Consider the following 20993-nt stretch of genomic DNA (forward strand, 5'->3'; position numbering starts at 1 on the left):
CATTGAAACACAATTTTAAGACAGGTTGAATAGAAACAAAAACTCTTTCAAAAGGAAATGTAAGTCAGCTCTGTAAATATTACACTAAGCTAAAATTAAAGATCGGGTTCTATCACTAAGAGCTGAACAACTTAAAGTACGTTTGATAACTACTGGGTAGATGGTTTCATGTATGTTCACACCCTTGCTTTGAAGGTAACAGAGATCAGCTTAATGGAGATGGGTTTACCTCATGCTGATCCAGGGTGCGGGCATCTCAGAGCTAGAACTGATACCTTCCCTCTACAACGTTGTGTTTCCTTACACAAGCATATCTTGGGTGCAATACTACTTCTAGAGCTAGTGCTGTTTTTGGAATTCCTTTGTGACAAGACGCAGGTATGAGGATCACATGAGGATCACTTTAACTTCCCCCCCCCCCCCCCCCCACTATGTCAATCAGATGAATTTCTCTGTAACTCAAGAGGTCTGAGCCAACCAATGAATCAACTGCAACAGCAGCAGCAGCAACCCACCTGTGGCAGCCCTGGTGAGAATTTGAAAGCAGGAGCTTTTCCCCCTCCATTTTACAGTTCCCATTATCAGGACTATACTGTCCAGCCTGCTCATAAAGCGTCAGGTAAGAGCTGTCAAATGTAGACATTGGGAAATGCTGGTAATTTCATTCCAATACTGATTCCATGAAAGAAAAGACTTAAAAAAAAATATGGAGGAGGATGATAAACAAAGATCCAAATATGTATTCCTTCATAAAATGAAAAATTAGTTCTGTTGTTTAGTGTGAAAATTCAATGTTTACGTTTGTAATATATGAGGAAAAAAATATTTTAATACCTTTGTACCTTGGAGGTCCAGTCATCCTCCATCCATACTCTTGACTTGTGATGGAACCGATTAAATTGTACTAAACAACTTCACTGCAGTGCAGCATTGATATGGGAGGTTTGTAGGCTAGAGTCTTAACACATGCCTTCTAAAAGTTAAAAAAAGTAATTAGAGGGGCCGTGTATATGTCCCTTGTAATATAAGTGGAGCGGTCCTTTTTAATATAAAAGGGGAGTGGGTGGCAATTTAGAAACTCTGGTGTTTGCTACAGCTTTCTTCATCTGCACCAATAAAATTTTTCTCAGAACAATCTGAATTGGGGGTGGAGGTGAAAAACTGCACGCATCTGTGTGACACGCTTGCAAGAGTTTAAGGCGCTGCATAGGCTTGCTCTGAAAGCTGTAACGGCTGGTGGTTTGAGGCATACGGACATAAACACAAAATTCAAATATAACTGGTATAAAGAGAAGAGGGAGGAGAGGAAAGAAGTCTTCTCTGTCCCTCTGGTCTCAGCACCACAATTTACTTCATTGATCTCTTCCAGGTATGACCAGTCGTCTGCTGGGGCCCTCCTTTGAACCCTACTTGTTGCCCGAGTTGACAAGATATGACTGTGAGGTGAACGTCCCCGTTTTGGGCAGCTCTACGCTTCTGCAGGGCAGTGAACTGCTCAGAGCGCTGGACCAGGCAACCTGAGCGATCCTGCAACATTCTGTGGCCTATACTGTTCAAAACAGCTTCAGTTTTTAAATATATTTTTGCAAGTAGACAATTTCTAATACCAATACACTTTTACAGGATTTTACTTAGATATTGAACCTGTTCACGTTACCAAATAGTGGCCTTTTGAAGTTACTCACTTTATTATTCATATTAAAGAAATACATCTACTGTATTTTCTCTATTGCAATTAAAGTGTTGTTTAGAGAGTTTGATTACCCTCCCCTTATCTCATTACCTGTAATTTATACTCTGAAATTTTCTTCAAATTTCATGCTTATAAAAAGCCGTGGTATAAATGCCTCATCACGTGATACTTTGGCTGCAGTACTGCAAAGATTTATTTTTATTGCCAAAGATGAATGAAACAAATTTGATCTCCAACCACAGTTTTTTGTTGATCTGCCAAATTGAAATCCTTTGAGTCTTTCTGTTTTCCAGCATTTATTGTATTGTAACTTTAATAATTTTTGGAAAAGCATACTAGGGAAAAATCCCAGCCTTCCGCCTCCCCCTGTTCCCTTCATTTTTTTTTTTATACACTTTGTTGAAAGAAATGTGAATGGTGAACTGCAATGTTTGTGGGTATCTGTGAAAGTTGCACATTGTAAGCTTTTTTCCTCAGAAGCAAATCAATCACATTCTCAGTTGCCTTGACCTGGCTTAGCTCTACAGCCACGGGAGTGCGACAGATTTACCCCAGTGGAGGAGTTAGACCTGTGTTTTCATTTGTGTTGGGGTTTCTTGTTTTGTTCTTTGTTGTTTCCTTAATGATTTTTTTAAAAAACCACAAAACAGATTTTAAAAAAATTATTATTTTTTTTTAATTTGTCTCTGGGTCAGTTGTTAATCATCTTTTGGTACTTTTGCTGTATCTTGGACACAACAACTTTAAGAGCTGTTTCTGCTAGAACCTAGTAGTATTTGTTACGATATTGCTGGTATTTCAGGAACCTGACCAGCGGCCAGTACTAACACCTCTGATTAATGTTACCCTTTTTCATTTTATATGCTAGCTAGCAATATAATTGCGATATTGAATCATTAAAACTGAAAGTTAAAGTAGTATTTCCCAGCGTATTAGGCTAATTCAGTTATAAGTAGACAAAAAAAATTAAGGATTGTGTAGTGAGATGAATAGCTGGCAGGCAGGTCTCTATCATTTTTACTTGCCTTACATGAATCGGTAGCTGAAATGCCATTAAAAGTCAGTTGGAGATTTTTCAGAGCTCCTTTCCAACTATCATTAGTTGAGATGCACATATTTTTAAAAATAAGGCTTTGAATGCTTTCAAAGGCACAGGGATTTAAAAGTTTAAATTACACCGTATTTAAACAGCGAAAAAATTAAATTAATAAAAGGCAGGTGAGCAGTTCTGACTTTAAAATATATACAGACCTAGATATACCTTGGGATATATCATCTTGTTTCCTCCACTGGTATAAATCATCGTAGCTTCACTGAAGAAAATGGAAGCGTGGCAATGTACAAAAGGTAAAAATCTGACCCAGAAACTTAAAACAAAGATACATTCTTTTGAGACTTCTGATTCTGCTGAAGCGTGGTTTATAAAATTGCTTTATATCATGCACTGACACTTGCAGAGAGGGAGCCCCGGGTTCATGGAGCACTTCAGAGTTTGCTGTGAATCTTAACCACACATACTTAGAAAAGCTGAAGATCTTTTGTTATTGGTACATAATGTAAAAAAATGATAGTCCCTATTGTAGGCAATCTTTCAAGAGTTTATTACCAAAAAATAAGCCACACCTGAAGTCAAGTTATTACCGTGTGGAAAAAATATATTGTAAGCAAAGTCAGATGAAAATTGGCAAGCCAGATTTGACAAATTTGCAGTGGCAAGGACTTAAAGGCTTCAAGGATTAAAGACACTTGAATACTGCTCTTCTGTTTCTTATTTGTGTAGTTTCAGCATTAAAAATGTTATACCCTAACAGTTTACTAAAACACTCTGAAAAAATATTCCATGTCTTAATATTAATCATACTTTTTATCATAATTATTTCGTAATCTATATTGCTGAATTCTTATTGACAATATTATAACTGTATGGGAACTTTAACTTGATAAGGAAATGTATTTTGACACTGATACCTTATTAAAGTATACTGATCCTAAATTCTTTGTGACTCATTTGCTATGAATTTGTTATTTGTTGTATCATTGTAAAGCAAAAGTATTTATTAAATTATTTATAGAAAATAAAGGTTTGCATTGATCTTTGAAGAATGAAAGAACGAACAAAAAGTTACCTGTATTTGAGAGCTGGGAAGCAGCCTGCCAAAGGTCCGTACCACCAACGGTTCGTAGAGTTTACCCAGCTTTCCTCAGATGGAGAGCGAATGCCCTGCAGACGGCCCTTCTGAAACACGTCCTAGGGTTCAGGCTGCTGCTTCCATTTCAACAGTGTATTCCTGTCTGAGGCGCTGAGGGTACCTCCTGTAATACTAGCCTTTAAAAAAAAAGAAAGAAGAAGAAAATTAAGTTGACAAAACAACATTTTAGAAGCTGAATTGCCACAGTTCCCCGCATTTTGTGGCAGTAATGTAGGCCATCATATTCTCACAGTACTGACGAGCCCATAAATAATGGGCTTTCCCCCATCCAAGCCTCTGCTTCACCCACCCAATGCTGCTGTTAAATGTGCCAATCCTTTTCTGTATAGAAATTGTCCGTTTTGCCCGTGTAATAACACTGATCACAACGTAGGAGGCCAGACACATCAAGACATTCAGTTCAAAACGTGCGCTTATATTCAGGCCAGACTGTATGGAAGGTGTTGGTGCTTGACCCTTCTCATGACTGGCCTTTGACACCTGCAGTGCCCACACAGGCACCGTTGAGCTTCTCAAACAGCAAATCTTCTGAATAATCTGCAAAATGGGCTATCAGTCATCGCCTCCTTTTCTAGATGGGATCCTCAGCAGGCCTAGAAAGTGACTCCTTGCTTCTAAAGCTGTTGCAATTAACAGTCATCACACAACACACAGAAGTGACAAGCCAATGGTTGTGTGCCTGTTACGCTCCCTTTTAAATCATCCCATTGATCTTCAGGGCACTTGGACATCACGTCAGATCCTTGTCCAGCTGAGGGGGTTTAAAAAAAAAAAAAAAAAAAAAGCTATCTCTTAAATCGAGATTAACCTGTTCAGATCAATTTCTATCTTTTAAAGGTTTTAATCACTGACTGCTGCTGTAAAATAGTGCTGTGAGGCACTATGTTTTTGGGGGGTGGGGGGGGGGTATCCCACACATTCTAAAAAGCTTCAAGCAGGGGGGTTGGACTAGATGATCTCCAGAGGTCCCTTCCAACCCTGTGATTCTATGATTCACCACTCCCATATTCAAGTAGCTGAAGTAACACAGTAGCAGGGCCTTCAGCTTCCCCTCCCTCCCCCCATGCCCTTTCTACGACAGCTAAACGCTTCTCACGTTAGTGAATTTTAGTGGCTTTTTCCTTCATGCGTATGAATGTCCTGGAAAGCTAAGCTCTGACATTGCAACTTATGTATGTACCCAAAAGAACCAAATCCTGGCCAGAAACATACTACCTAGCTTACACAACAGCTGAGCTTCGTGCTGCTGAGCAGGAGTTTCGTACAGCTTTTCTTAAAAAGTTGATTCCCGCCCTGCCCTGCCTCTCCCCCCAAAGTAGGCCAGCAAAAGTGCTTAAAAGTAAGCGTACATCCTCTTTCACCGCCTAAAAGCACCATTTCTTGGCATCAGATCTCATATCTCCAACAGCATAGACAGAACTGCTCACAACTTGGCTGTTCAACACACAACTAAGTTCTCCTGAAAATTCGGCATTTCGGGTAAATGCTCATGGCTGGGGCTGGTCTTGGTCTCTGGCTGATTTTCAAGTCTATTCTCTTTTTTTAAAATGATCAAGCCCATGTTTTTCCTAGACCATAGATTTCATGCAGGTAAGATTCACACTGTTTATCAACCAAACTGTTACAACAAAATACTACAGTAAATTCTCAATATCCAGATATATATGACTACTAGTAAAACTGAAAAAAAAGATGAGATAACTTGGAACAAAGTCCAACTATCTTTTCAGTCAAGGCACCAGCTCCTAAGCAGTACTGAGATCTGTAGGCAGCAGATGATTGATGGCACTTGCTTGCAACAATAGGCAGAGCACAGGAAAACAGTCTAACATACAACTGCTCCAGTTCTAGATGGTGTGGAATTTCATCTGCTACTTCTCCCTGAAGAGCTTTATGACTGACACTATTCACAGACATGTCAGATGTATTTTTTTTTTTTTTTTTTTTTTTTTTTTTTAAGAGCTACAGTGGAGAACTGGAATTGTTCTCCTAAATTTAAATAAACAGCATTTTCTTCTTTCTTTCTCCCCCTCCCAAACTCGTTTATTATAGGCTTCCCAAGAGAGGGAGAAACAATTTCTAAGAAAAAACAGAGAATCCTCCACAATATTTTCTTAGGACAACACAAATCTGTGACATGTCCCGGTTCTCCTCCCTTAGCACAAGCCACCGCGCAGCTCAACAGCTGCCTTTCAGTTTCCTGGGGCTGTGCATGAGCCCTGGGAGCTCACCTTCACCCGCAGGGAAGGCAGGTGTGGAGTCCTGCTCCTCCAGGCTCCGGTTGTTGTTGTTGCTTTCCTTAGTCAACTGAAGCCACAAAAGCACCACAGGAAGGCTCTAGTAATCGGTACGTACCCCATTTTTGGGTGTCCAGATCAAAAATTGCTTCAAGTTAATTAGTTAAATAAGTACATAAAAAGTGAGGAAAAAAACACCTTAGCTACTCAGTTTGGAAGCATCACTGACATTTCTTTTGTCTGAAAGCCAGCCTGCAGTTTTGGCAGCTTGTGATGGGCCTCAGGTCTCACATGGAACATTTTTCTTGAAGAAGTCCTAAATTCCTGTAATCAAGGAGTTCCTGAATTCTCTTCAGTCACGCCTCTCGGTTAGCAATGTGGTTAAGATGCCTCATTAGGGAAGAGAAGCACATGCATGAACCTGGCTTGCAAAGAGTACCTGGAAGCCAGATGGCACCACCTACTTCTGCCTTCGACACCGGACAGTAACAGGCAGCTGGAGGCAACGGCAGCTGCGTCAGCCCCTCGTGCGCTACCTGCTGTGGAAACTGTGGCACCTTAACCGCAGCGGCTGGGAGGGCTGCTTAGACTTGGGTCGCATCTCAAAAACCACAACTCCCCTTAGCTTCATTAAAAAAAGAAAGCTTCATTGAAAAAAATAAAAACAAGCAACCCTCCCAAACTCCCCGCTTGAAAGGTCTGTGTTTAGGTCTTCAAATTACAGACAAAGCTGGCACCAGCACCAGAAAACCAGAGTGAACCACCCCAGGTATACTTTTTAAAATTACATGATTTGTAAGCTAGTGATTTGGGGTCTGACTGTTGGTCTTTGAAGGACTGGCACTGACTGGGTTTTGCAAGAAAAAGCGTTATACCAACAGCTCTAGTGACCGAAGCTCTGCGTCCCCACAGCACTGGCAAAGGCAAACCAACAGCGAAGTCTCTTGTGGCAGAAGAAACCTAGCCTCAAGCATTGCCTCCTCCAGGCATATTAGTGTCACCCTCCAGCATGGAGTTTCAGAAAGACCAAAGGTCCTGGCTAAACTATAGCAACACAGGACCAGCAGCTTGATGGCTTGTTTGTCCCTCAAACATGGGAAGTCCCCCAGTCTCTCAACAGATGAACATGCTTCTTGGCTGCAGCAAGCAACCTTTATTGCTTAGCCTTGATTCCTGGCCTTTCCTCTAGCCCTGATCCCATTTCTCCCCCTAGCTCCCAGTCCTTACCCCAGGTCTGTGGTTTCATCGTTCTGGTTTTTGCCTCATGCTGCCTTCCCCCTTCCCCAGCTCACCTTCCCCTCCTGACAAGCCTGCTCCAACCTGCCCCATCTCTCCATGCCCCTCGTGGCCGGCAGCAGTTTTTAGCACGGATTCAGGGACTTCCAGTATAGGTTCTCTCTGGTCATGTTGTTGCCTTGGCCGTCTGTTTGATACGATTATCAGCCAGAACACCCAGCCCTTTTTGCCCAAACCCTCAGCTTCTGTGGTTTGTGATCCAAGCTCACGTTGAAAATGGCCAAACCCCATTTCTGCTCCAGCCGCTGGCTAACCACGTGACAGACCACAATCCCTGCCCTGACACGAAAGCAGACTTAATGCTCCAAGTCACAGGAAGCTTGTGCATCCCCCTGTGAGCTGCAACACCACCACTAATTCATTTCAGACATTTTCTTTAGCTATTGGATGGCTGTTTCTATTTGTTACTCAAGCAAGCGATGGTGGGGTATGGATGAAAAAGGTTCTGCTGGCTCATAGACAGTACCTCCTTCACCATCCCTTTGACACTGTGCTTCGAGCAAAATCCTAACAAATTTCAGAAGTACATATAGTTTTTCCTGCAGTTTTGGAGATGAGAGCAGAGTTGAGCAATTTACCCAGATGGCTGAACTCTGTGTGTTAGGCCAGAACAATTTCCCATCCGTAAGAGCAGCAAGTATGGTTTTGCTCTTTTAGTCCTATCAGCACCATAGAGCTAACACTAGTGGGAAGAGAATCCATATTTGTGGTTCCCCAAACCTTCTTCTCCCCATACCAATAACTTTGTGTCCAGGACAAAAATTAAGCCTGAGATAAAGAGAGGCACTTGTTAGAGCACTCCCAGATGCCGCTATATGCTTGATGGACACCAAAAAGCTCGCTTAGGGTGCGATTTCCGAGTCCAGCTGTACTCCCTGGTATTTTCAGCCCTGGGCAATCCTTATGCACTCACCCCAGAGTTTGGCTGTTCAGAACTTGGAGAACCCCAGGGTGCCCCAGAGGAGAGTCACCCATAGGGATCTCTCTATCCAGTTATAACCCTTAAGTCAGGAAAATCAAAGGTTAACATTCCCTCAGGCAAACTAAAACTCACTCCTAGGTCTGCTGGAGCGAGTGACAGTAGAGTGATCACAACGCCACTTCAGCAGAGCTTTCCAGAATACGGCTTTTTCTAAAGACGTCGACAGGGACGCATTTTCCCAGTTACAACTGTTTATGCAACTGAATTTTATTTTAGATTCTCTAGTGAAAAAAACCCAGCAGCTTGAAAGTCTTGCTCTCTTTTTCTCAAGATGTTGGTAAATTCCGCCAAATTTGAGAAGGAAGGGGAAAGCACAAATCAAAAAAAAAAACCAAAAAACAAAACAACATGATTGCCAAAAAAACAGACCGAAGCCTACAGCTCCCTGGCATTATTTTGTAGCATAAGTTGCACGAATTCCTAAGTGTCAAACCACAAAAGTTGCCCCATACAATGGGCCTTACAATCAATACAAATATATACCTTTTTAATTCAGCCCCTCCTCCACACAGCAGCACCACAACAGTCTTACGCTGGATCAAACGGAGCATAAAATGGATGTCGTCATCGTCCGTTTTTAGATGCCTCACATGACATCTATTGGCTTTTTTCCTGGAAGAGGAGGCCATACTAATTGTGTCTATCACCTTACTGCTAACACAGATAGCGCTGCCCTTTGCCGCAGCCCCCAAAACAGAGGTAACAGAAAGCAAACCAGTGGAAGCTTACTGGGAAAGCCGGTTCCTCTCCATTATTTTAACTGCAGCTGCAAACATCAAGATGAGCTTTTCTGTGCTTTGTTCAGCTACAGAGATGCTCGTATTTTTTAACCTTACCTTATTCACACCTTTTAGCACAGCTCGTGGCTCACAGCTTCAATTTCTTTAAGCTGCGGTCAGTTTTTGGAGCGCACAATATGATCTCTTTTAGGGCCAGCCTGATCACCACAGAAATCTCACAGATAAAGGAGACACCAACACTGAATACTTTAATTTTTGGTCAACCTTCCACTTCCTTTTCAAAACTCCTTTCTGCAGAAAAGATTCTGTTTAATGATAGGCAACACCTTGAATGCTATGTACTGGTTTTGCTCTTATCTAGCACCACATTCTGCCTTTCCCAGATCCACAGCAAGCAAAGTCCATGCAAAGCCACCCCAGCACTCTGAAAAGCGGAGACAAACCCCTGGCTTTTGCAACCATCAATTAAATCTTAATATACTGAATAAACACTTTAACTTGGGCTTTCATTTTTAGAGTGACTTCCCCAAACTCCTCCCTTACACGTCCTCCCTCCCTCCATGCAAAAGCAAGAAGAAAGCAACTTTAGAAAAAAAATGAAAGTCACTAAAATACTTGTCTGGGTTAACCAGGAACCAACGAAATATCTGGAACTCATTTAAGTTCATTGGAAAGACAGGGAACGTCCAAGTCAACAGTGCTCTCATTTTTCTTTCTGCAACACAGTCCCTGCTGGGCAGGGTTTGTTTGCCCTGAGGTTTTGTATTAGTAACACACAAACACAGAGCTAAATAAGATTTTGTTCATCCGGGGTTTCTTCTGTCCTGTTCAATGCACAAATTCCACAAAACCGGTGCTGAAAATTACAAACAGGGTGAAAATTGCCTGCGCTCTGTGCCCAAGAACAGCAACAGGTCCCTCTGAACAGCAGACTGCCATGCTGGGCATGCTCAAAAGACTCGTCCTGAAACCTGCTCAAAGCGGGTCCTCTTCAAAAGCCAGCGGGAGAACGCTTTCCCCGGTGGGTACGTTTAGAGTGGAGCCCAAACAAACCACCTGGGAGAGCAGGAAATGCTCTCGCTGTCTCCTGCTGAGCCATTCCCCAGGATGTTTCCAAGAGAACAGAAAGAAGTGATCCTCCTTCCTCCTCTTCCCTTTTCCCCACACCGCGCCTCCTTTCCATGGAAATCTCTCACAGAGTATTTTGATTCTTACAGGCAAAATCATGCCCTGACTCATGCCAAGGAAAGAAATTCCACAGGTCTGCAAAGCCTGTGATACAAACAGGTTGCTGAGGGATGACCATTCCCAGGCCCCTGAAAATTGGGTCTTCTGTAGCCTATGGCAGGAACTCGTGCTCTCCACAGGGCACTCCTGGCCCTGACACGGGAACACCCAGTGTGCTGCAGGACATGCGGTGGCTGTGCCCAGCAGACATCGCTGTTCCTTGAGACCCGGGACAGAAGTGCAGGGGCCGAACACGCTCTTCGCTTCATGTGCTGTCCCCAACACAGTTCACCTATACGAAACCCATTTACTGAGGTTTAACGCAGATAACGCACAATCCACTTATATATGGAGCACAAGGGTAAATAAGCCTGGCAATGCATTATTTCCATGGTTCATGGAAATACTTCATGGTTGTGCATTACAGAGCAACATCACCCACGGCAAAAGCTGCTTAATAGGAAATTGCCCCAGGAAGCTTTCCAAAAACCATACTTTCCACTTCCACACTAGATCCTCAGGCTTCACCGCCTGAAGGGCAACAGCACAGTGCCCCCACTACGCTACTGTCCTGCTCTTCCCAGCGAGCCAAACCGTAATGGCAGCAGCTTGCCAGGACCAAAAGCAGCATGGCAGGGTCCCCCAGGCACGCTTGTGCTCCACAGCCCTCACTCACAACCACTCACTTCACAGCAATCAGACACTTCCACAATTTGCTGCAACCCCCTTCCTTTCCTAAGTACCGAGCTGCCAAGTTCTTCCCCTGAGTGAGTATCTCCACCTCGCTTTTTCACAACATCCCACGGCATTTAGAAATCCTTTTCCAGATGCTCTTATTGGAAATGCAGACCACACAATTGCAAAAGGAGTTCTGGGATCTTATCTGTACCACTGTGAATCATCTTTGAAAGCAGCATTGCAGCGGCACGAAACGTACATTCAAATTATTTGGGTTTTTGTTTGTTTTGGTTTTGGTTTTTTGTTTTCTTTTGTTTTTTTAAGTGAGCTACAGAAGAAAAAGGATGTGGACAGCCGTGTGGCCATGTGCAGCACACACTGCAGTTGTACAGGCCTAGTCTGGCAGTATGAGGCATACATAGAAGTAAATCAGTCCATACCCAAGGACATATAGGCTTGTGGGACTAAGGTCTGTTAAGAAAACTAGGCATTCAAACCTGAATTTTAAAAATAATATGTTGTAGCTCCTCAGCTAATGCTAGATGTAAGAGACAGTGTTGCGCCTGCACTACACAGTGCCAGGAACTGAACTAATGCTGAAAGAGTAAACTTGCTCTTCCCTCAGGATCTCCAGACAAAGCCCAACCAAACAGGTATTTTTACAACAACGAAGGAAACAGGACAGAGTGCTTCTGAAGACAGAAGTCAGCAGGATACAAAGAGGCATTTTCAAAAATAACGCCAACTATTCTTTCCATTTTAAAACTGGAAACAAATAGGCTGTCATCCATTTCTACTCGGTCATAATGTATTCCTGCCCAATATTTCTTTCTACTGATAATTCGTTGCATCTTCAGATTTTTCTGCTCTATTTTAAAAAAAAAAAAAAAAAAAAAAAAAAAATCACCTGACTGACTTCTTTGGATTTTTTAGCTTCTTACTGTCTCCCCTTAGCAGCTACAGCAATGTAATTTACAGGCTCTAAAAAATGAGCTACTTTGAAAACGTAACTTTTTAAACAGCTCAGAGAAGATGGCTGTCATCCGTTCATTTCCAAGCAGCAGTCCGTGTAGGTTTTAGTACAATCAATTCGTGTCTATGTCATGTTTCATTTTCATGCTTCATTTTACAAGCCCACTAATCAGACTAATGAGGTTGAATGTGAAGAAATCCCTTTGTTTCAAGCTGAACAGCCTCTGAAACCACAGTTATAATGGTCTTTCTTTGCTTATTCAATTCCTGTTTGCAAGTAATAGCAAAAAAAAAAAAATAGCACTCGAGAATTTTTTTGCTAAATCTTAAAGGCAGAAAGCCATGTTATTACAACATCCCCTGTAATTTACAGGAGCTCGGGCTGTATATTGATGTAAGGGAGTCACAGTGCCTTCCAGTTTGTGAGCATGCTTAAATGATAATAAAAACTTTTTAACTGCTCTGGTAGGGACACAAATATGTTCCATATGTTCCAAAGCAGTGGCTTAAGACGGTCCAGTGGGCTAATGCCGGTCTGCAGGCAGTGGGGAGTTTGTGCGGTGCTGACCACACTCCCGCATCAAGGAGTTGATTCCCCCCGCGCCCACGTACAACGTTTCTAGCACCTGGCTGGGGACTGGGACCTTCCTGGTACGTTGACCCACCTAAACCCTGAGCCACATGTATATAGATAATCCAAAGCAGGAGGCAGAAGCTGGGAGTGGAGATGGAAATTCCCACTCGGGGATTCATTACAGGCTGCAATACAAACCCGCCAGTGCTCCTCCGAGCTTTTTGTCACGAGTCAATAGGAGTACAGAGAGACGCACAAAGAGACTTACAAGGGAATACACGCAATTACAGGATGGTTCCACAAAAGGCGACACTGTCAACCCCCACACAATGCCGATAAACTTGAAATCGTAATCGCAAAACGTCCCTGGTTTGAATTTGTTCATTCTTGAGATTTTCGTTTGTTGTTTTATTTTGGGTTTTTTTAATATCACACACAATTCCCCATCCCAGCCTTGCTTTGGAGAGCAAATAGAAGCAAAAAGTATATAACAGTAATTCGAGACAGGCTTGTTTCTGATCCTCTGAACACCTGAAGTAGCAGCCCAGACCATCTGTTGAACAAGTGACAAGTACGTTGCAGAGTTAGGAGGTCACAGAGCACTCTACCACCAAGGTTACTTTGGGTGTCGCTAGACGTGCTCAGTGTGAATACACAAGGTTCAACTGAGTTTCAGAGATGTCTAAAAGATGCTGGGTATATCTGTAAAAGGGCATGGAGATGGGGAGGGGGCAAGGTTATCTTTTTCAACTTTAGCAGCATGATACCACAACAAGCACAGTGCCACGGCTTAAATCCAGGAGAAGGACGGCTCCCATTCAAAGAAAAACACATCTGTAGACAAAACCCAGGCAACCTGTTTCCTCCTAAACCCATAAGTGAAACATGTGAAATATGATCCTGCTACAATACATCCCAGACTACGACAGAAGCTTCAGGTCCATCACACATCACCTATAGCATCCTGAGTTGAGAGTCAGTGGGACTTTAGAGGATTAGAACTACCAAGTCACTAAACGCATCATGTCACAGCAGGGGCCAACACTACCTCCGCAGGGGCTCTGCCTGGTTAACCTTCGACACTTTCCGAGGGGAAAGGAGGAGCATCACCAGTAAGATGACAAAGACCTGAGCAAAGACACCCACAGCGTAGTAGCACCCACCACATCAGGTGCAGCCTGGCCTGGCTGAGGAGACAGTTGTGGGAGGACTGGGGCAGAGCACATGGAGGGTCACAGGACCGGCCTGATGGCTACCACCATGCCACGCGTGCATGACTATTAGCCAGTGCCTACATCTACCCACAGAAACCAGACATTTGAAAGTGCATTTGTTTTTCTCCTTCACAGGAGACAAACCTGAGCCACTCCTCAGCAGCACCAAGGCAGGTAAATAACTGAGAGCTGATGGATCTGAAGACTTCTGTGCAGAATTTAGCCTTCAACTATCTCAAGTGATCCTCTGATGTTTAATTATGAATAATGAAAGAACAAACAAAAAGCCTGATTCCTTTCATGGATACTTCATAGGTATACGCTAATTATTTCAAATGGGAGCTTGGTTCCAGGGTGGCAGGAGTCGAGGAAAAGCAAACTAATCTGTTAAAGAAATAGAGCAAAAAGGTGTCAGATTTCTTCCAAAGCAGAGATTTTTGACAACAAACTGGTTAGTAAGCTAACTAATGACAGACAGCAATCCCCCACAATGAGCCTCAAGACACAGGTGTTATTAAAAATCGACATGTAGCTTTTCTGAAGTCCTTAAACACTGCACTGCCTCCCAGACGTGGGAAAAGAATAAAACTGCCTGAGCAGCTTGGTTTTGGCATAGAAAGAGAGAGTTAATTAAGGAATTGGGTTATTCCCAAACCGTGCTGTTTAAGAAACCCCATTATACCTGCTGCACAATAGATGGGATCCATTTTTTTTCAGGAACACTTATGTCAGATGTTAATTCAAGACTGTATCGCATTTAACAAATACTCCCCTAAGACAACCTCCGTGCTGCCGAAAGAGAGGTAAGTCATGTCGCTGGGAGTACTGCAAGGGGAAGCTCATGAGCTGGAGTGTGTGAGTGAAAAGCAGGTGACATGGCAATGCACATTGAAGCAAGTTTAAAGGTGGAAGACGGAACATCGTTCAGAGTCATCAGAGATACGGGAGGACCAATGGAAAAGGATGATGGCGCTCCTTAAAGCGAGGGAGCGCAGCCTTTGCCATCCTACAGCACCTCCCGAATTCTCTCTTGTTTTCGGCGCAATCTGTGTTTCGCCCCTCCGAGGCACGTGCCCTGACCTGAAGAATGTCCCCTCTGTGCTGCTGGCTGCAGCTCCCACGCTTGATGGAGCAGGGGGGTAGTCATCACTTCTTGAGCATTCCCTGGGCACGCTTATCCTCCCGTGGGGGGCACGGGGGGGGAGGACGGGACAGAGTCCCACCGTTCTCGCACAGCTGTAAGGGCAACAAGCCACACGCAACTGGTAAATCGGCAGACACGTCGCCTCTCCAGCAGATGTGGAAACAGACTTTGGAGGCCCTCCTGTGTGAGGGTGCAGCTGGTACGGGGAGTGCCCTCGCCTCCTGCCCCCGCCACCCCAGCTGCATGGCGCAGCTGGGCACTCCTCCGGCCAGGGAGGACCGGCACGCACTGGCACGGGAGGGAGGGAGAGCATGGCAGAGAGGGCCAAAACGTAGCACGGAGAGAGCTGAGATGCGCAACAGCACCCTCGCCACAACACTGCACCTCTTCTTAGAAAGCCCATTCTCCAGGAAGCCACAGGGACTCGCCTTCCCCCTCCGCAGCCACAAGAGCCTCCCGGGTGCACCAAAGGGCACCGGGGCAAGAAGCAGGAGCATCAGTTTCAGCAGGAGGACTAAGAAATGGAGGCCATGCCAGCCAACTCCCAACGTCAGCTTTTGCCTCATTTTAGCACCAGATGTTTGCAGACCCTCTGAGGGTGCTCAGGAAGGTCCTGAAGGTTAGACTTGATGCTACGTTTTGAAATTTAGAGGGTGTGTTGCACAGGGGACAGCAGGTTCCCAACTGCTGAACCATGGGAAGGAAAGAGTCTCTGTAGTCTCACAGAGAGGAACCAAAGGTGTGGAAGAAGGATGGAGGTAGCACCCCTTTCTTCGTTGCCTCACTGGTCTATTTAGATTTAAAGGTCTCTGATGCAGGGATTTTCTCTCCTTGCTGGTTTTCAAACTCTCAGAGGATGGAACCTTAAAGACACTTGTGGGTCTACAGAAATTTCCATAGGTATAAACACTACGAAGCAAGGAAGAGGTACTTTAATCACAGAATGACAATGTATGGGAGGTATTTAAATGAGCCTCTACCTCTAAACACCATTCACCACTACTGCTTTTGCACTATTGCTGTGCGCTTCTTTTTGCCTTAGCAATGCGTTACATCAGCATTACATATGAATCCTCTAGGCAATTTTTGGTCCCCTCTTCATGTCCAGCCCATATTTCCTTGCATCAATAAAAAAAGCATTTCACACAAGATAATCAATAGGCCTGCTGATTGGACTACTTCCTAACTAGACACAGAAGCATCACAGCTTCGTGACGACCCGTTTCCCCTGCGTTCCAAAGGGCAGGGTGTAGCGCTCTACCTATTTGATGGAGAAACACTTTTTGTCTTTGGCATTTGTGTCACTAAAGCTAAGCTCACAAATTCTAATCATAAATAGGGGCAGGAGCAAGTCCACAAGCATCAGTTAATACATATTAATTTAAACCATGCAAACCACAGCATGACGTGCTGATTGCTCTGATCACCAGGAGATCCAGGGCAGTTAGCGGACCCCTCTCATAGCAAGCTAACAGACCTGCCCTTGTGAAGTTAAAATGCTGAATTTCAGCTACAGGTCTAGCTCTTGCAGATGTCCCTTCACCATCTCCCAGCCCAGCTGCTATCCTTGCAGTTTTTAAATATTCTGGAGGAACCACCATATCATTCCGGAGAAAATTCAGCTGCACAAAGTGAGGAAAGACAAACAAAACTAAGTAATGTGCCTCAATTCCATTTCAAAACTAACAACCATACATTGCTTGGACAAGCAAAACCATTTGCAGAACAAATGATAGTCTACAGCCCACCAACAGGAAAGGTCACATTATTGTTATGGTTACTTTCCACGCTTAACCCTTCCCATCTCATTTGCCATTCTCTTCCATGCCCTCAGATAGTGCAGCCTGATCTCAGAATGGAGACTTTCTCAATTCAACAGAAACATGTGGAAGAATGGGAGCCTGTTTCACTGATCTAAACATAGGATGGGGACCTTAAAACTGTCCCGAATTGTAAGGGGCCCAGTTGTTAATAGCCTTAGGAAAGCAAGAAATAAGAGATACTTTATTATTCTAGGATTCTGAGCTACAGCTGTTGTTTAATAAAAGTTTAAAAGTTCATTCCACAAATTTTTCAAAATTTTATGCAGAGAAGTTGTCAAGAAACACTACAGTGTATCTTGAAGGTCATGCATGTAGAAATAAAAGAAAAGTAAACACTGAAACTGCCAAACTACCATCTTTCCCCTCAATTGCTTCGGTTCTAAAAGGACGGGTTTAAAGGCAGAATATTTATAAAGCAGGAAATACACAGAGTTTAATAAATATAACGGGGGGGACGGGAGAAGCATGTTGTCATCCTCCCCCTGCCCCCATTTCAAGCAAGATTTCCAACCTGAAGAAATGTGTACACATCCCAGAGTGAGTTAGTTTTGGGGGAGTAGACCTTAACACAAAAATATTATGAAACAGAGCAATATAGTTTACCAACAACAATAAAAGAGGAACATCACAATATTATCTAATTTATTCTTGGAGCTTTTTATTACATGTTCTCACCCATCCACCCTTCATACTTCTTCAAGGGAAACACACAGCAATAATTTGTGTATACTTTGCTCTACTCTACCATCTTTCCTCAATATAAAACCATTTTTTTTCTTGAGGTGTTCTTATTCGTTCCTAAAGGAAACATTAACATCAGCAGATTTGATCACAGACAAAGTCTCCCAAATGGTTAGACAATGTTTATGCTTATAACAAAAAACCCATAACAGACTAAGCCCTCTGGGATGAGTAAGCAGAAAAGAACATCTAGACCAGCACAAGCAGTGTGCCATATTTTTCTTCATTGAAAAAACACCCCACAACTGTATAATACAGTCAAAAAGCTGAACTTTCTTTACCCTTCTCCAGTAACCAACGGGTAACACGTCCTTATTTTTTTCTACGCAGCAGCCTTTTAGCAATAGTCTTTTGAAGGACAGCAAACCACGGGCAAACTAATGCTATCATCCCCCTAGGATCCCTGAAACAGTTTAGCCCTGATAAGGAGTTTTTAATGGGCTCTTCCTAGAAACATCCGTATTTTCTCATACACATTTACCTAAGAAAAGTGAAGCAACGAAGCACGCAAATGCCTGTTTATGTAAGCTCATTCATGTGCAAACATGTGCATGAATACCAAAGGCTGAGAACTGGGGATCTCATTCGAAGGTACTTTGAGTGAAAATGTCACGACTACAGGTTCTGGGTGCTGGAATTTAAAACGTCCCATGGGCTTGGTCATGACGACACACAGTCGGGTCAACATCGGGCTTCTGAAGGCCGATGCCTGATACCGAGTTTTTTGCATATATAAAAGCTGACAATTCAGTTACATAAATCTCAGACATACCTAAAGCTAAATTATATTGAATTTAGTTACAGATACACCACACCATATGTAAAGCTTGTGCACTTTCAGTTTTATATATGTAAAAAAACCCCATAAATACATGTTTTCTTCTCCATGCTACTTGGTTTTCTATAGACCCCACAGAAAAGATGCATTTCATGGACGGAGTGAATTGTTTACCCTTCTCAGGGATGACAAAACACAAATGAACTCTGGTGTGGAGACTGAATTATCTGTATAAATGTACAATTAAGACAATATGGCCTGTTCAAGCATAATTACAGATGCAAATCCATCCCATTCAGAACATTTTCAAGCGTGGTACAAAACACAAAGAAAGCTAAAACTCATGACATTTTCTATCCATAAAGACAAGGTTTTAAAACTGGCTTCTGAATCCATTGGATAGAACAGAGGACTAAAGCTCCTTTAAAACATTTCCCAGCATGGACCACTTATCTACAGGAAACTCATAAAATCCTCATTGTGATAGCAAGTGATCATCATTGCAAGTGATCGGCATTGCAACTGCTCCCACAATCGCTGAGATGCCTTCTGGGCTGTTTATGAAGGAGAGTCAGAGGAATTACACAAGTACACGAGGGTTCAAGAAATGTTAGACCCAAGATTATCGTGCATTTCCCCTCCACTGTGCCAGTGGTAACGTACCTGTGACCTTCCACTATAACCCTGTAATTTCCTTTCCTCACAAAACCTGCTAGCAAAGAAATCCCGAGTGCCTGAATTTTGAGTACCTGCGATAGAAGAAAAGCCTCTAGGTCATATTCCCACAATCCAGAGCTAGACTATTTGAAACAGATCCAGATGCCACTCCTAATGGCCCTTTTTGATGAGCAGAAATCACTGACTAATGATGCCCAGGAGATATTTTTCTACTCTCTGCAGAGCTACCATCATTTTCAAGATTCTCTATTCTCCACCACTGATGTACATTTCTATCATCATGGCATATTGTCGCACCTTTTATTTCCCCCCAATTTTATGCCCTCTTTCCCTAGGAAGATGCCAAGAATCACTCCATCATACCATGAAAACAACTAACTTTGCCAACAGGTCGATAGCAGCTGCTCCTGAGCATCTGGCTTAACCTGTTGCCAGAAGCATAATTATCACTTACAGTGTTCAACTGCTTGAGATGTTGGCAAGAGTCACAACTTCTAGTCTGCTCCTTTTTTTATCCATATAATGGACAGCAATTATCAGAGATAAACTAGAGACTAGAAAAGTCCCTCCCATCTAGACTTAAGTGGTAAGAGCTGCCTTCTGAAGATATGATTTTATATGCATTTGGACACAGTATTCATAAAAAAACCCCAAACTTTAGTCTTCAAATGCCAGACTTTCTCCTGGTTCACTCTATTGGCAATGACAAGAGGCAAATTATTGCATGGGGCTACTCAGAGCCACCACTGAATCACCTGATGAAGGGCCTGCCTTTGATTTTGGTGGTACTTACAAAGGCATGATAAAACACACACAGTCATAATGAAAGAAGATGAAAGATCTTTGGACTAGCTAATTTATTGATAATTTTGCCTATTTGGTTTCACGTTCTCATCCTTTGCATACCAGATAAAACCCAGACTAGACTCCCTGATATCTTTAATTTTGTATGCTCCACACAGGGTTGACATTGATAGTCCCATGTGTTTTGAGAGCATACTAGGACTGATATTCCTCCTGAAACCAGAATCAGGGTTTCTTCTGCCTGGAGTATGAGAGTGTGAACTGTTCCCAGTGTAACGTTTGATATGGTTTAGATCATCTCCTCAGCTGAAATTAAGTTTATAACAGAGAAAGAAGCTAAGAAGGGAAAGGGGTAAGTGAACTTCTAATATTGCTAAGAAACTGCTGGACAGGCAACAACCTTATGTTACAGAGTTTAATGTTTATTGGCAAATAAGCAAGCTGGAAATTATTCCCCTCTTTGACATGGCTTCCTGCCCAGTAAGCCGGTTTCCATCCAAGTTCTTCACATCTTTTCTGAACATGAGCTCTTCTTTGTGAAAAGTGATCCTATCACCCAGGCTCAAATGTCAATCACAGTTCATGGCTAAAGACATGCCTGTCTTGTACTGAATTCACTCACGGGTACCTTGCCTCCACAAAACTGTCTTTGTTTTTACTCATTAGGTCATCTACATAACCTTGTTAATAGGGGACAAAAGGATGTAAAAGCATTGCCAGAGCTACTCCTTTACCTCCTTCCCATCCCCCGAAATCAACGCTCTCCTATGTATCCTGTGAAAAATAAGCTCTAATGCAGAGTTGAGACCTACTAGCTCAACTTTAAAACTGTATTCTTTCTTGTCAAGTATGAACATTAACTTACTCTTTTAGACTTAGGGGGTGTTGCGATGTCGAAGCATTCACCTCCTGCATTTTTCGTTCTGCTCAAGATTTTTCAGGCTTGAATTCACAGACTGTAACCATGGTTTGCTAGGAATGGGGAGAGATCATGACCAAGAGTGATCTCATTCACTCCTGTACCCACTGTGGATTCTCATATCTTACAAGATATTTCAACACTATAAACCACTTGAATTAGTTTACCTATTCTTCGTTTGTTTACTGACCCTAGAACATCACATATGCAATGTCTTTTTGTAAGTATAGATGTCACCAAACCATTGTCGAGACTTCGTTAGTAATCATATCTGCTTTGCCAT

The 20993-nt window shown here is 42.9% G+C and overlaps 2 protein-coding genes across 6 annotated transcripts in view; one reads left to right on the top strand and one right to left on the bottom strand.

The window, feature by feature from the left end:
* Nucleotides 1-3773, top strand: part of EPAS1 (endothelial PAS domain protein 1) — an 80978-nt gene extending 77205 nt beyond the window's left edge. For 2 of the 3 annotated variants that reach the window (XM_054196126.1, XM_054196127.1), the window contains 2 exons: nt 443-619; nt 1370-3773. In XM_054196126.1, coding sequence (XP_054052101.1) covers nt 443-619; nt 1370-1521 — 329 coding nt within the window. In that variant the 3' untranslated portion in view covers nt 1522-3773. The remainder of the gene's footprint in view (nt 1-442; nt 620-1369) is intronic. The other variant, XM_054196128.1, reaches the window with a different exon arrangement.
* Nucleotides 1-20993, bottom strand: part of TMEM247 (transmembrane protein 247) — a 142690-nt gene that overhangs the window by 36490 nt on the left and 85207 nt on the right. For 2 of the 3 annotated variants that reach the window (XM_054196136.1, XM_054196134.1), the window contains exon 7: nt 3820-4019. The gene's annotated coding sequence lies outside the window, so the exon portion shown is untranslated. Of the gene's footprint in view, nt 1-420; nt 4020-20993 lie in introns of those variants that run through there. The other variant, XM_054196135.1, reaches the window with a different exon arrangement.

The sequence above is a fragment of the Rissa tridactyla genome, chromosome 3 (genome assembly GCF_028500815.1).
Source record: "Rissa tridactyla isolate bRisTri1 chromosome 3, bRisTri1.patW.cur.20221130, whole genome shotgun sequence".
NCBI lineage: Eukaryota > Metazoa > Chordata > Aves > Charadriiformes > Laridae > Rissa > Rissa tridactyla.